The sequence below is a fragment of the Carassius gibelio genome, chromosome B18, assembly GCF_023724105.1.
Source record: "Carassius gibelio isolate Cgi1373 ecotype wild population from Czech Republic chromosome B18, carGib1.2-hapl.c, whole genome shotgun sequence".
Taxonomy (NCBI): Eukaryota; Metazoa; Chordata; class Actinopteri; order Cypriniformes; family Cyprinidae; genus Carassius; species Carassius gibelio.
In genome coordinates, this window is record NC_068413.1 from 11,897,057 (window position 1) to 11,914,365 (window position 17,309).

At 33.6% G+C, this 17,309-nt stretch overlaps 1 protein-coding gene across 1 annotated transcript in view; it reads right to left on the bottom strand.

The window, feature by feature from the left end:
* LOC127977161 (solute carrier organic anion transporter family member 3A1-like) overlaps positions 1–17,309 on the bottom strand; it is a 47,290-nt gene that overhangs the window by 3,110 nt on the left and 26,871 nt on the right. Inside the window, exons 3-7 of the mRNA XM_052581874.1 lie at positions 7,206–7,304; positions 6,404–6,679; positions 4,378–4,542; positions 2,667–2,865; positions 948–1,116 (exon numbers count right to left, since the gene is read on the bottom strand). Coding sequence (XP_052437834.1) covers positions 948–1,116; positions 2,667–2,865; positions 4,378–4,542; positions 6,404–6,679; positions 7,206–7,304 — 908 coding nt within the window. The remainder of the gene's footprint in view (positions 1–947; positions 1,117–2,666; positions 2,866–4,377; positions 4,543–6,403; positions 6,680–7,205; positions 7,305–17,309) is intronic.

The following is a 17,309-nucleotide window of genomic DNA, read 5'->3' on the forward strand; positions in this document are numbered from 1 at the left end:
ATATTAATTTTTAATATTAAAATAACTACAGTACATGTACTTAGTATATGGTTAGGGTTTGCCTTAGGGTTACTTGCATGTAATTATGCATCAGTTATTGTTATTATAATAGTTAGTTTATGTAACATGTTACAAGGACACCTTAAAATAAAGTGTTACCTCAAATAACATTTATATTCTCCTCATAAAATAATTTGCTAATCATTTTGCCGTCTGTAATGTGCAAATATGACAGTAAGCATGATAAAGTGATTTTAAATCACTTAATATATACTACAATCAACCATTAAATTAAAACGAGGGCTTATTTAAAAATAAAAACATTTAATATGAATATTAAATGAGGGTTGAGTGGACTAGTGTCAAGTAAACGAGTCATTATGATCTGTCTGAATGTGCTATAAATTTATGTATTTAGCAGACGCTTTTATCCAAAGCGACTTACAGTGCATTCAGGCTATCAATTTTTACTTATCATGTGTTCCCGGGGAATCAAACCCCCAACCTTACGCTTGATAAGGCAATACTCTACCAATTGAGGTACAGGAACACTATAGTCTAGTCAATGCACCCTCGAACCCTGGCAGAAACGGGCTCATTAAACCCACCAGTTGGTATATTCATGTCGTGAGTCAGTGCTCAATTACGATAATGCTACTGGCTGTGACTTATATCTTGGATTCATCTATTCCAGTTTGTATCATTCTCTTTGTATGGTAGAGAGCGCAGAGGCCCATATTGCAGTGGCCATTATGATGCCTGGCAGGCAGACATACTGTATATCTGATAAGCGGCGTGGGCTTCGCTTCTAATGACCCACGCCGGACATGAGCTGTCCAGAAAATGAGCGGAGAGCCAGAGAAGCAGACATACAGAGAGTATGTGACAGCGAAGAGGAAAGAAAGAGCGAGAGACAAAGTTGTTGTGTAAATGAGATGGGTAATGACCTGAGAGAGAGGAGGTGGAAGTCCGGTTCTGATGACTCTGGTGCAGCCAGCCAAACAGGAGGACAAGTAGGTCACACCGTTGGAGCCACAAACGGGGCTGACGGATGAAGTGTAGCAGTTACAATGACTCATGCAGGGGACTTCCGGCCTCTGGCCCACTTGCAGTGTCCTATATACACACAAACACACATTCACCTGTTTGAAGCCAGTTATTTATATATACTGAGTGTCAATGAGTTCATTTTGTTTATCACACACAGCACTGTTTGTCTAGCAGCTTAGATATGAGCCGGCCCAGATGGAATTGACTTTTGGGGATGGAATTGGTCCCATTTTGGGGAAAATCGAATAGCGTGTGATGGTGTGCACAGCAATATTGAACAAATACTGAATGAGTCTGTGTGTTGAGTCTGAACAAATTGGAGCATGAGTGACATCTTGTTCTTGAGCAAACTGAATGAATGAATCATCTGCTGACCGACTGAACAAGAGGGGTATGTGAGTTCATTTAGATGGTCAACGTCATTCAGAGAAGAATTCTGAATGTTCAAAAATGACACAAATCTGGGATTCACTGAAAGGTAAAAAAAAAAAAAATGTTCTGCTAATAATATAGTTCTGTAAAATAAAGAAGGAAAAAATGCAAACTACTTTACTGAAAACAATAATAAATATAATGTAAAATGTATTAAAAATGATAAAACATTAATACTTGATAATAATACTAAAATATAAATAAATAAATAAAAATTTTTTCTTATCAACAATTAGAAGATTATATAAAAATGTTATTGTATTAAAATTTAACTATAAAAATTAAATTAAATCAGATCATGAAAAACTGTATTACAAAAAATAATAAAATTAATTTTAATTAATTTGTGTAAAAATCCAGAAATTCCGATTTTCACTAAAAAATCTGCTAATAATTTGCAATGCAATAAATAGTATTGCATTAAAAAGAAGGACAAATCATAATATAAAATGTGTCAAACTAGTTAAAATGATTATAAAAATTGTTAAAAAATATTATGCTAATAATTTAGAAAAATCATTTGTATCAAATTACTAACAAAATAAAAAATTATATAATAAATTATATAAGAATAAGAAAAACATCAAAAGTTAATAATAATACAAAAAATATGGAAAATACACATTTTCCTATTAATTATTTCAACAAAATTTGTATTAGAAGAATATTATGAAAAAATGTCATGTATTAAAATTAAATTATATAAAAAACATTTTCTGCTAATAATTGGCAATGAAAAACTATATTACAAAATGAAATTATTTTTAATTGTTTAAAAATGCATATATCCAAATATAATAAGAATCCGAGTGATGCAATGACTTGCTCAAAACACAAAAATACACTACTTTTGCCCCCTACTGGTGTACTGACGATCAGCAAATGAACAGATTTCAGAAGCCACTGAGATCAATCTAAATCCAAAGCACTATGTTTGCAGATCTATAAAGCAAAGATTCAATGTGGGCCTGGAAAATAAATTGGGGTGTATTACTAATCTGTTTTCTCCTGTTCCCTTGAAACCAGTGAAATCTATAAAATACTGAAGCTGGCTCATAAACAAAATAAATGAAGGGGTTTCAGCATGTAGACTTGTCATCCTCTAGCTTCTTTGCAAAGACATTATAAATGGCACAAAAAATAACAAGGCTGTGAGGAGAAAAAAGCAGCTGAGCCGTCCGTACTCGTTGCCATAGGGGACGGTCACCCCAGCGACAGGTCCTGTGTCACAGCCCAGGAACAGGAAGGACACGTAACAGGCCGTGGAGATCAGATTGACCAGCATGGCCATCCGAATGGCTCCCAGAGCAGACAGGTTCAGCTTCTTCACCAGCAGACCTCCCAGGAATATGCCCAGACAGGCGCAGGGGATGGCCGTCATCCCTGTTTATGACGAGAAGATCCACAGAATGATGTGTTACACAAAGTCAAGAGTTGGTTTCCCTCTTATCTTTGTTCTTTTCTTTGTATTGCGGCACTTCAGATGTCGATAAATTGCTTTTGTTGTATTCTTCATTTGTAAGTCGCTTTGGATGAAAGCTTTTGCTAGACAAATAAATGCAAATCTTATAATTATAAATTATAATTTATACTGTTACTGGGTAAGAGACAAAGATAACCCTGTTGGGATAAAATGAGTTTCAAAATACTGAGAAGGTCTTGACAATCTGGGAATCCAAATGTTTTTCACAAAAACATTGGTTAAAACAAAAAGAAAAAAACAAAATTTAATTTGCAAAGAAATAAACGGAATGAAATGAAATTAAGAAGTGACAAAATATACACATTCACATTAGGCACATGTTCTGTGAATGATGTGTAAAAAATATTTGAATTAAATTAGTAAAAATAATGATAAAAATACAGTAAAAATGGACTAATGCTAATAGTTTAGAAAAAAAAAATACAATTTGTAAAACATTAGAAATGAACATTAAAAATATGGGGAAATTTGCAATGAAACCATTAGAAAGAAATTTTAATAATAATAATAATAATAATTTTAATTGCAATTGCAAGTTTCATTTGATTTCATTCCTGTAATAATTTGCAATGAAATAAATGCTTTTGAAAAAAAAAAAAATAATAATACACATTTTAAAAACAGATTTTCTGTTAATAATTTAGAAAATATATTCAATTAGAATATAATACTAAAAACTGATATTCTTGTGTGATAATTCAAATGTGTTTTTTATTAATTGTAATTACAATTAACATTAAATAAGAAAAAAATAATAAAAACAGGAAACACATTTTAACTAATAAAAAATAAAAATAAGAGAAAAAACAGTAAAATACACAAACTGCTAATATTTTTGGGGGATTTTTTTTTGTAAAACATTATTAAATAACACTAAAACTAGGGGAAAATCTGCAATAATTACAATGAGAGAGTATTAGAATTTTTTTTAATTGCAATTAAAAATGTAATAAAAAAAAAATCTTAAAAATGAATACAGCAAACCAGACGTTTTCCTCTAAAAATTTGTTGTTATTGAATTTTCCAAAAAAATTGGAAAAAGTACTATTAAATTATTATATAATACAAAAAATAAAGGAAAATTGAATTTTTCTGTAAAAAATTTGCAATAAAACTTTAGAAAAAAATAGTTCAATTAATAGCCATTTTAAATAAAATTAGAATAAAAGAAAACATTTTTTTTGCTAATCATTTGCAATGAAAATTTTTATTAAACTTTCAATAAAAACTGCATTACAAAAAATATTAAAACTGTATTGAAACTAAATCGTAATGTAAAAATGGCAAAAATAAGAAAAATAAGACAAATACATTTCCAACTAAAATCGGCAATAAAAAAGAACAGGAAAAAAAAAGATTCTGACCGACTTTTGCAGCTGGTTGTATGTGTGTAAGTGTGTGTTTATACACACCCAGCAGCTGGTTAGCAGAGGTGGTGGTGAGGTTGAACTGCTGCTCCAGATATTTGCCCAGGAAGGCAGCAAAGCCAGCAACAACAGCAATCTCCATACAGGCAGCTAGCACAATACACGTGAACACCGGGTTTGACAGCAGGTGCTTGGTCACCTTGGGAATAACTGAAGTGAAAGAGGAAGAGACAGAGTGGAGAGACAGAGAGTTCAGTGACTGAGTAATGACAGACTAGTCTAGTCTATAGCATTCAGTTAAAGTTAAGATTGACGCTTGTAAGACTTGAATGCAGAAACAGATGATTTATGATGCAATCAACAGACATTCACCTCCTAATTTCCTCTTTCTTTTCTAAAGTGCTGCAGAAAAATTGTGAGGAGCCTTCATTCTGACTGATATATTTGACAGATGTGTCTGAAACATCACGACGGAGACTGCTTTTACACCAGATGGTAAAAGTTGGACAAAACCGCTGCCTGCATTATTGCTGCACAGAGTCTTGTATGTTGCCATGGCTTCTTTGCTGGTAATGCATCATGTTAGCTAGCATGTAATCAGATCTTCCATGATTGATGGATGCTGTTGTACAAAATTACAGCTTTACAAGTATAGTACAATTGCAGCATAACAGTTACTCTATTTACAGACAAACAGACGAGAAACAAGAACGGCAGCATGAACCTGGAGAGCGACAGCTAGCACGCAAAAAGTGCTTCTTCGTGTTTGGCTGGAAACATGTTTAAAACCCTGACTCTAATAAGCAGATCCAGATGGAGACTAATGTTTTTTGTTTGTTTGTTTTTGCACATTACTCTAAACTAAATATTTTTTTCTTAATAATCTTTTAAATCAAATCAATCTAATTTTGAGCCCCTCTCATCACTGCTACAAAAGGGCTTTTCTTTTTTGTTCTTTTTATAACAAAAACATAAATAAAAAAAAATCAACCAAATAATTTACTTGACCAGATACAATGTATAACATTTTATAAATGATTTATATGATTTATTAATAAAATATTTCTTACACTACACTTTGTCTAATTGAACATTATATTTCATAAGAAACACTAGAACACCAAAAAGTAAAATTAAATTACAATATACTTCACTCACTTACAAAACACAATGTTATTTATATGACATTTCTTAATATTTTATTTATAATCTGTTTTTATCTTTTTATAGTCAGTTTTCGTTTATATTTTAATTTAGGTTTTACTCATTTTATTAGGCTATGCCCTTTTGTCATTATTTATCTTTATTATTATTTTTTTATCTTTATTTAATTTCAATTTTAGTTTCAGTAATTTTAGCACTACTTTTAATTTGAGTTAGTGGCCAAAGCAACTTTTTACATTTTTTACATTTTTTTTCATTTTAGTCTTAGTTATTTTTTTATATGTTCATATTATATGTCTGTCTTTTTTAGTTTTAGTTTATTTAATTTGAGTTCTTTTAGTATTTGAACTTAAACTGAATTTGAACATATATATTTTATTTTCTTTTAAGTTCAAGTACTACAATAACTAAGTACTTAAAAAAAAAAAAAAAAAAAAAAAAAAGGCCAGACATATAATATATTCAGTTAATGATTTTAGTTTTAAAAGCTGAAACATAAGTGGATGTGGATGGTTCCTCCAAACTCCTGCGGGTGCAGATTCCATGCAGGCCTGCTCATAAATACAACTTAACTCGAACTGTCTAATTACCTCCTCAGAGTATCATTAAGTATAATTAGACTTGCGATTAGAGGAAGATGTCCGGTACGGTTTAAACAGATTTAAGCAGATCAACTCTTCAATTTAACATACACGCAATCAAGAAAAAGACCCACATCAGGTGTTTGCGTCTAACATTTCTCCTTATTCTTTAAAGACAAGTGTAACTGTATTCAGCTAAAGCAGACTAATCTCAGTAAGAACACACTGAACATCACACGGTGGGCTTGGAAGTCATAGACTCAGTCAAAGGAAGCGTTTAGCGGTTGTGTAACATAGTGAATGGAGCCAGATCCTGGCACAGAGACCTCGGAGATGCTGGCAGCAGGACAGACTGTTGTTGTTGGGCTGGTAGTTCTGGTAGACTCCATTGCTGGGCTTGGATTTCTCATAATCCTGGGGTAAAGATGAGGGCAGCATAGTCTGCTCGCTCTCATGACCTCCCTCCACCTCCTTGCCAGGCAGAGACTGAGGGAAACCAAACATGAAGAGGGCTGAGAAGAAGAGTAAGACACCGCAGAGGAGAAAGCCGCCCCACCATGCACCGATCCAGCGGGGGTCATCAGGAGTGATGTTCAGCTTAGCTGAGAGAAGCAAACACAGGGTGATAAATACATGACAGATGTGCAGCAGAATGATGAATCTCTCACATATGCAGACATTTAAAAAGATTCAGATTACATGATGCAATTCACAGACATCTGACATCAAAACCGTCGCGCTGTTCAAAGTCACTGGAGTCAATGAGCTGTTCGGTAAGCTTCATTCTACTCCAAATGATTTTGGTGCTATATTTGGTGGAATGGATGTAGCTGAAATGACCAAGCCGCTTAAATAGAAAAGGATGCACATTTACTTTTGACAACATAATGGATCAGCGATAGTGTGGAAATCGTCTGTGCTTTTTGATTCTCTCACTGATTATTGATCGTGGCAGTGAGACAGAATACAGTTGAGAACATAATCTAGAATACAGCGCGGAAGACGGTGCTTTTTAATTATTCAATAGATGCAAGAGCCGTGTTGGTGGGAGACAATACGCCTCGCAGCAGTTTTCTGTTGCAGTAAACTGAGTGTTTGTGTTGCATGTGGAGATAAACTGAAACTCACTTGTGTCGATGAACAAAGCATCCACGTAAAAGTTGGTACAGACCGATCCCAGGATGAAACCGCAGGCAGGTCCAAACACCAGTGTGGAAAAGAGGATACCTGAAATACAACAATAAAAATGTTCAGATATCAGATTTTGGAAACATTACAATTATAAAATGGTCATTATATGATCATACCACAGTTACAAAGTAAATTCCAACATTTCCTGTTATATTTATTGATTTTTTCATTTATATTTTTAATATTCTCTGAAATAAATCTAAATAAAGGGTAACACTTTATTTTAAGTGGTCTTTGTTACAGTGTAATTATACATTTAAGCACTGAGTAATATTAATTAACTACTTGTGTACTAACTATATGGTTAAGGTTAGGATTATGGTTTGGCTTAGGGTAACTTGCATGAAATTACATATAATGTATTGTTCTTATAATAGTAAGTACTGTACATGTACCACGTGTAACAAGAACACCTTGAAATAAAGTGTGTCCAAATACAATTCTATTTGTTTGGCATTACTATTAAAACAACATTTTATATTATAAGTATATTATATTAAATATCAGAAATAAATCAGGTTTATGATATAAAACAACAGTAATCTATTTTCTCAATATTATCTCTATATATTATAAATATAAATAAAAAATGTGTATTATTGTTATTATTATTATTATTGTTGTTGTTGTTGTTATTAAAATGACATTTTATAATATAGCAATATTAATGTAAATATTTTCTGATAAAGTTTTTTATTTAAAAGAACAGCTGGCAGTTTTTCACAAAATTACAAAAAGAGGGAAAGATTTCAGTTTTCCAGCCACAAGGTGGCACAGTCAACCCAAGGAAAATTCTACTAAAGAAGACAGATTTACTATCAGAAATACATGAAGGAACATTTTGTATGATAAATATTGCAGTGTGCATGCAGTGTTATGTTTTCACCCTTTCCCATATTTTCCAAAAGAACAGATTAATTCAAACAAGCAAGGCGTATCAGATCTCTTCCAAAACCATTGCTGGAATGATGCCATTGCTATATGAAACACTAATATGCTGTTATTTGACACTACATGTTACAAAATCAATAGTAATACATTATAAATAAAGAATGGTTTACTAAAAATACAATATATTAAGGAGAAGCATTCAAATGCACAACCTTCCCAAACTATGAGCAGAAGCTGCCTGAACAAAAATTCCAAGTGAAGAATGAGAACTCACTTCCACAGTCCGAGTAATTCACCAGTTCTTGACAGGTTTGCACACAAAGCAAGAAAAAAAGGATTGGCTTTTGAGCAGAATGGAGTGGCAGAGTGGCAGACATCTGGGGCACAAATCCCTATTAATATGCTGTCAAAAAGTGTGACAGCGGCCCAGCAATAGCCCTGTGGGTCACATGCAGCTTCTGAGATTATGAAGCCTTTATCCAGGCACTCCTCATCATCAGCTTTCCTGATCCTCTGTCATTCTCTTATTAAAACACACACAATATTGTTTCAATTCAAGCAATGCGTGCCTGTGCAATCACAAAAGCTGGTGCCAAATGTGTCTCACTGAGTGTTATGGACAAAACAAATGTGCGATTTGACGGTAGCAAGTCTGACACACAGCTTTAGTTGCAATCTCTGACAGCTCTGAGTCAATGGGGTACAGCAGGACAGAGAGCTGACAGAGAACTGAAAAACACAAATGTCCAGTCTGTTACTGACAGGTGTGGAGTTGGACGTTGCTTATGTCAGCATTTTATATCCTCAATACTGACCTCCTAATATTATAAAGCATCACTTTGATGTCGTTGCTGAAACAAAAGCTGCTGAGATACTTGCTAGACTGCGACCTTTGAGCAGTGAGCTGGAATTCCTCGTGGACTGCTTAATGTGCTTGATATCAAGACAATTCTCAGACTCTACACTGAAAAACTTCACAGATCACACATTAAAATGCAAAAGGGCATGAATCCTTTAATAGATACACACTCAACCCACAAGCAAACCAACAGAGACACGTCATCTCTGAGTACTGATGGAAGGAGCTGAAACCACAATAAGGTCAGCCAGACCGACGCTTCTACCACTTATAAGGCAGAAGCACAACAGATGTGGCTCACTATCCTCCAGCAACCAATTAATGAGTCTGTCTGGAAAACATGAGTCACTTTCACCAGTACTTACATTAGAATGCCTCAGATTAAAGCAGCAGTTTAAACATGTGCATGAATGGTTGTTTGTGAGCCCTGTTTCCTGAGCTTCTGGCCATAAGAGAGTACTCACACCTACACAGAGCAAACCGCATGTCCTGTTACAAACCGCAACCACAAGACCTGTTCTCGATTTACAGAACATCTTTATGTTTCCCATGAATCAAATAGGAACAGGTTGTGAAATGTTTTCCTTCAGTTTTAATAGAAATTACTAATTACTATATATATATTAGATCATGTTTTTTGAAAAGCAAAGAATTTATAATTTTTAAATAAATGTATAATATGAAAATCAGTCATTTTTTTATTTAAATAAATTGTTTTACATATTATTTATTGTATATAATTGTAATTATTATAATTATGTATTAATATTAGTGAAATTTCTGCTGTTTATTTTATTTTATATATGTCTTTTATCACTTTGTATATAATTATATTATGTATTTTACACATACTTAAAATGCTTTGGAAATATACACATATGTAATGCCAATTAAGCAAATTAAACGTGAAATTAATATATTTTTTTTCAAGGACACAAAAAATTATCTGAAGTGACAGTGAAGAGATGTTTTGGAGAGATTCGGAGTCATAAAAAAAAATAATAATAAGTGACCACTTTTCTTCATCAAGGATGCATTAAATTGATCAAAGGTGACAGTGAAGATGTTTTGAATGTTACAAGAGACTTCTATTTAAAATAAACACTGTTCTTTTGAACTTTCTATTGATCAAAGAGTCCTGAAAAAAGACATTTCTCAAAGTTTCTGCAAAAATCTTTATTTTCCATAATAAGAAATGTTGATAGAAATCAGAAATGTAAAAATATATATTTAATTTTTTAAAAATAATATACTATTTGTTATATAATACATAAATGTTTTATACATATAATCTCTAAAGAGTATATAATTTTTCAATTTTAAAATTGTGAACATTATTTAGTCTGCAGGTTTCACAGCGATTTGCAAAAAAAAAAAAAAAAACTGTGCTTGAAAACACAGTAAACCCATGGTCCTGGATTCACAAGAAACAGCTGCAGAGTTTCCATCCCAACTGTTGTGCTGCCCAGTGGAAGGCACTGCAGTGTTTTACTGCGTGTTTCCTTAGAGACTGCATGTTTCTGTTTGCATCTATGTATGCCGATTGCTCATAGCAACGCTTCAGAACTGACTACCCTAACAGGAAACCTCAAAAAGGCAGCAGAAATCTTGCAATCACCTCTAAAGTATTGTGACAGCTGGTTTGGGCAAAGGACCCTACCACAAAAAATTTCCACCAACTTCTTCAGAAGGCAGCTTCTTTCTGTATAAAGCAAAAAAACATGTTTCTTATGATCGATAAGCGTCACTTCTTGTTAAACAAACATCATTTTTAACCCTACTGAGGTAAGATGGTTTTGATAAGGAAATCAAAACAAGTTCTAAAGTGATTTTGCCTGTATAATCTGATGTTTTAAAGGTCAAAAAGTGTTGGAAATACATAGAGTCGTTCACTTTTTCTTTCCTTATTTGTCTTTCTGCTGCTTCTCCAAAACTCTGTCTGTCCTGAGTTTCCTTTCATTTGTATTTCTCATGGGGACGTGTAACATACATAGGGTTAATACAAATCTCCTGACTTTCATGAACACAAAACTGGGCGTTTAGTCACTGGAGAAATGGGCTACTTCCTACATCCTTTCCGCTAATCATCAACGTGCAGGTAATTATGTCCAATTTACTGCACTGCACAAATTCGGTGGTAAGCATTTTTTAACTTTACAACTTAAATCATCATTAAAGAAAAGAGCAGGCATTAAAATGGCATGCTGTGTAAGGTCCATTATTCTCTTAAATATCTTTGAAATTACTCTTTTTTTTTTTTTCTTCCAGGAAATCTTGTTTGGATACCAGGGAAAAACATTCATGTGTGGCCTATTCCACGGCCACATTTTAACATCCACTTTCAGCGCAGCCTTGACGTATTGGTATAATGTTACAGCCTTTTATTGCCTAAAATGTCTCTTTAGAAGACAGAAAAGAATGACATTTACTGAGAATTACACATGAATCAGTTAAGCGTCTATGATCGTGAACTCCAACGATCGTTCAAGAAAGGATCTTTATAAAAGCATGTGTAAAATGCTTCAAGAAACAGTGGTGTGTTCAATTATCATACGAGACAGTATTGCATGACATTGTTGCACTTTATGATAAATCACTAACATTTAGGATAAATAATAAGACAAATTATATTCAATAATCTCATTGTTATCAAGATTTGAACACGAGCTGTTTTTTTCACTTCACACAACAGACCACACTCTCACATCTCAGCAAGTCTTTAGCAGTTATCAATTCAATCTTTCGGCATGAGACAGAAATGATAAATAGAGCAAAGAAACAGCTGCTAAATAGTTATCCTAAGATCTACTGCATTCTCTGGTTGAATTTTATGCTTCACTTTGTATACTTTTCCCACCACAATTCTGCAATAAATCTAGAAGCCAAATTATATAAATTACATGTTATTATTCCCGTGATGGAAAAGCTGACTTTTCAGTAGCAAGCACTCCAGGCTTCAGTGTCACACTATCCTTCAGAAATCATTTAAGGATCCACTTTATTTTAAGGTGTACTTGTTACACATATTAGATTATTATTATAGCAATAAATTATGCAGAGTTGCATGTCCTAAATCAAACTCTAATCCTAACCCTATAGTAAGTAGATTACACAGTACGTATATCTATAATAACACTTAAACCAAGAAAACTTTAAAATAAAGTGTAACCTCAAACTTCAATAATCTGATTTGGTGCTCAAATAGTAGTGCATGTGGTATATTTCTGAATTCAAGTAAATTTGATTTGATTTCAGCACAAAACTAAGGATGCACAGTATATACTGATACAATAAAATTACTGGTTACTGGCCATAACATGAAAACAATTATATTTTGGCCAAAATGGTAATGTCAGTGTCAGGTTTATTTTTTTTAATTACTTTCAAGCGGGCATGAGTAATATGTTTCCATACAAGTGCAAATAAAGTGTAGTTGATCTTCAGTTAAGTGCTTTGTGTTCATTATAACTTGCTGCAAGAGACTTTTTACCTGTCATAATCCAGAGTGAGCTTACAAAGCAACTCCACCTGTGTACGTTATACACCAGAGCTTATGCGACATAAACACACACACACTCCCTCAAAACTGCATTGATAAGCATGCACATATACTGTATCATGTGTTAAGTGCTTAAAGGGGTCATATGATGCTGCTAAAAAGAACATTATTTGGTGAAATAAAATATGTTTATGGGTTTTAAGGTTAAAAAATAACATTATTTTCCACATACTGCACATTATTGTTTCTCCTCTATGCCCCGCCTTCTGAAACACGTTGATTTTTACAAGGCTCATCGGTCTGAAAAGCAAGGTGTGCTCTGATTGGCGAGCTATCCAGTGCATTTTGATTGGCCGAATACCTCAAGCACAGAGATCTTCTTTATGCACCAAGAGCATATGCATTCCATCACAAATCAAAGACTCAAACAATAGTCTGAACTGTGTGGCATGACATGTCAAAATCACAGGTGTCACTGTGTCTGACCTAACAAACCAGGCTGTTTCAGACGGTCAAAAAATGAAAACAATGTAAACGAGAGTAAGAGAATGAGTGCTTTCCCGTATGTAACGTGTGCCCTTTAGAGCCTGCTGACAGACTGACAGCGAAAAAAATCCACAGTGACACTGAAGCAATTGGACTAGACATTTCCGCAGTGAAGGAACGCAAGAATTTCGCAAACATAAAGTCAGGTCAGGGACTTATTCATGCTGTCAGACGGAAATTTTCACTTTCTGCTCCTCCGTTCCTGTTTCAGAATGTGAATGTGCATTAGTTTCATTTTCCGTAGGGGAGATCTAGAGCTTTGTAACACGACCCATGCAATACAGGGGTGAAATTATTATCAAACATGACCAACATTAATATATTTTTAAAATACTTGACTGATGAAATGACAGTGTTAAATGCTGAAGGAAAGTCAGTCAGTCCCATAATATTAGGGAAGAAGAAAACTGACAGTATGAAATTGTGTCTAGCAGTTTCAAAGACAAACAGGAGAAAGGCAGATGGCCAATGTGTCTGATAAGCTTAGTATGATATATTATTTTTAACCAAAGACAGACATTATTTTCTTTAAGTAAGACTGACAAGGGCACGCGCATCATAAATCTACGTAGAAATCTAAATTCAGTGTATCCATGTCAACAACAACTGCATAACTCTATATTCTTAAAGGAACAGTTCACTCAAAAATTAGAACATATAATTGTTCCAAACCTGTATGACATTCTTTATTTTGCAGAACATAAGGGGGAATTTAGGGGCCACTTATTTTAATTTAAAGATGATGAATTGGTATGGATGCTGCCAAATGAATGAATGAATGAATAAGAAAGAAAAAAAGATGAAAAATATCATAAAAATATTGGTGTATGCAATAAATAATTCAAATTTTATGTCATCACTCTCTGAAAAACTCCTTTGCAGTAGGTCTCAATCTAAATATGGCACTGTTAAATGCATCACATCAGGTCTGATATAAGTAATTATAAGCCATCAAGTCTCATAAGTCACATTTAATTATTTATATTTTTGAATATGGCCTTAAAACTTACTCAAATTCCCATTCACTTTCATGCGGTTTACAACATTTTATTTTATTTACGTATTTATTTTTAGAATTTCGATTTAATATCATGTTATAAACTCCTGATCAAATAAATATATGTCCTTTCTCTTCATTTCTCCCTTGCTGTTCAAAAACATCAAACTGTCTGTCACTCACAGACTAATGCTACACGCCACTGACCAGAGGCCTGTCAGTCTGAATCTAAGATCAGATGTTGATGCCGTGTGTTTGACAAAGCAAAGACTGTACTAGAAATACGTTTTGAAATATTGCAGCCTTAATCTCAAATGTTATTTTAAATGCCAAAAAACCTAATCCCATATTTCTAAATAAAGAGAATATTTTATGTAATGGAGCCACAGTTACAGTATATTTTAGCAAAACTGGCCAAATCAACACAGCAACCCAGTGCAAACAATTAATTTTAAGGCGAACCCAATGCAAATTTTCCTATGGTGCATTATGCACACATCTTTTCTGATGCAGGGACATTTAGAGGCCAGGAGGCTTTTGATTTCTGTCCAAGTACTTTAGGGCTGTTTGGTTTTCCCAGGGTGTGGGAGGAATTTTTTACAAATTCCCCGTCTAAGAACTTTACTCCGTCTGGCATCTGGAACATGAGGCGAAAAAAGGGCATAAGCAATCTCTCAGATTATATAATTCATAACCGGCTTGCCACACACATTCTGGATTTATCAGAAAATGGATTTCTATTTTAGACTAGCAAGCTGTTTGATGCTTAAAGATTTATGAGTCAGCCACCTATAAATAAAAAACACAAATGAGCACAGATTATAATAATGATTATGATTATATAATTATGTTATTATGAGGTAACTACCTCAAAACATGATCTGGAACAAAACATGTCTTTTATTTTGAAGTGAACCTGTCTACTAATCTTCATCATTTGATCGACATGCCTCATATTATCAAAGCGACAGCGAGGAATGAATGTTGGCAATCAATATTAAAAGGAAATGTTTTCTCTGGTTTATGGACCATCATAAAGCTTGCGAAGTGTCACTGAATGTCCTCCTTCAGGTCACTTTCCACATTTCATTTTAACAAGCAGTCACTGTGACAGCATCTGTGGACTCAGCATGTGTGGATTTGTTCTCTTAACTTGTTTCCTAGAGATACACATCTTTAACAACTCATCTCAGGAAAGCAAACACACGCAAACATTTGAAGAGCCGGCGCTTGATAACACGATTACAGATTGCTCACGAACAATATCTCACTAGGGCATTGTAATATAATCTTTACTTAGGACAACAAGATATCATGGCTTCAGTGTTTTTAGGGACATAAATGTGTCAGAAAAGGCAAACACACTGTAATTGCCATTTATGGTGTTAGATGGGTGTTTCTTCAACTTCAGACACTTTTATGACCCAAATCTTATATTAACATGGTAAATATATCAACAAATTTAAGCTTTTGTGTTTTGCTTTTTTAAATATATATAAAGATCAACCTACAACTGTATAATTTCAACATATGATATTTGTGAATGTGTGAAAAAAAGAAAACAGGAAAAACAAGGTTTTTAAACAGAATACTTGATTGTTCCATCATTTCATTTCCAGTTAGCCTGTAATATTATCAATCTCAATCACAGAATGCTATTAAACACAATACGTTATAATCTGTCTGTCTGTCTGTCTGTCTGTCTATCTATCTATCTATCTATCTATCTATCTATCTATCTATCTATCTATCTATCTATCTATCTATATATATATATATATATATATATATATATATATATGCCCATAGCTGAAGAAACACCCATTTATGGTTATATACAGAACCCATGAAGAGTTGAGGGCAAAAAATAGAAAAAAATAAACAAATAAAAAAGCTTTGACAAGACAGATAATCCTTTAATCTACTTGAGCCACAGAATTTAGGGTCCATAAGCCAAAATGGCAGTGGATGCTTATAGATTATGCTGCTTTTCATTATTGCTGTTGATTACAGTATGGGTGCATCATAATGAAATATAGGACATGATGATGACACAACAAGTAATTACTCTTTTAAAAAGACAAATAAGAAAATCTTTGAATAAGAAAAAAATATCTGATTCTGTTGTACTTGCAACAAGACCAGATTAGTTTGCAACGAATAATACAAAATCCGAGGGATATTCTACTATGACTCAAAAGCAATCTCAACTATGACGCTTGGAGTAAGTATCTTTTTGGAATGTTTGTGTGAGTTATCAGGGATCATATGTTAATTAACTTCTTCTCATTAAATCGATAGTGTTTCAGTTCTCCACTATATTGCCCTAAATAATCATAAAAAAGCCAATGAGAGTGAGAGAATGATCCAAATTTAAAATGCACACATTACAATATTTAAAACTTACATGCACTTCGGTATACTGTTCTTTATAATATCCATGCAGTATAAGAATTCTTGACAACCTCTTATAAGGTTGAGACCTCTCATTAGACTTCAGTATCAAAGCTGATGGATCTTTAATGCATTGCCGCTTCATTGCTGAGAACCGTAGCCTGAAACCGCAACAAATAGCACACGGTCTACTTCGCTGCAGGCAAGAATATAATAGTAACAGCAATTATGCTTGAGAAATGGGGTCTTTCAAGGACAGAAGATATGCTTTAGACCACAAGTGCTCTGTGTATTCATAGAAAATGCTTAAAATGAACAAAACATATTCTTTTATGAAATTACAGCCTTAGTGTTTCATTGGAAGAGTCCTGAATGCAGATATAAGCAGGAAACATTTGAACAACAGATAACATATAATATGATTATACAGTGAAGACGGGTCACTTAAAAAAGAAAGCATTATTAAAAACACACAATATGTATTTTTTTTTTTTACTCCAAAGAAGAAACACAATAATTTGCAAACACCCTGCTTCCAAGTGATTTGCCTTCTATATTAACTCAGTCGATCTAAGAAAAAAATGTGTGTTGAGAATATTTTAAATCTCCAACGTCTTCATCAAAACAGCTTAGCACATACTTGGAAAATAATTCAGCGCGCCAGCAGCATCACAGGCCAATGTTAACCTTAAGCCAGGTTTGCAGGAATGAGATAAGCCAACCTGCCTTTTGAAGAAAGATAGAAATCTGCAACTGTGCATTTTGTTTGATTCACTTCAAAGCATCCCAAATTACCTTGGGGTGGCAAAACCCACCAAAATACAGGCTTATAATGTTCACACACAAACAGAAGAT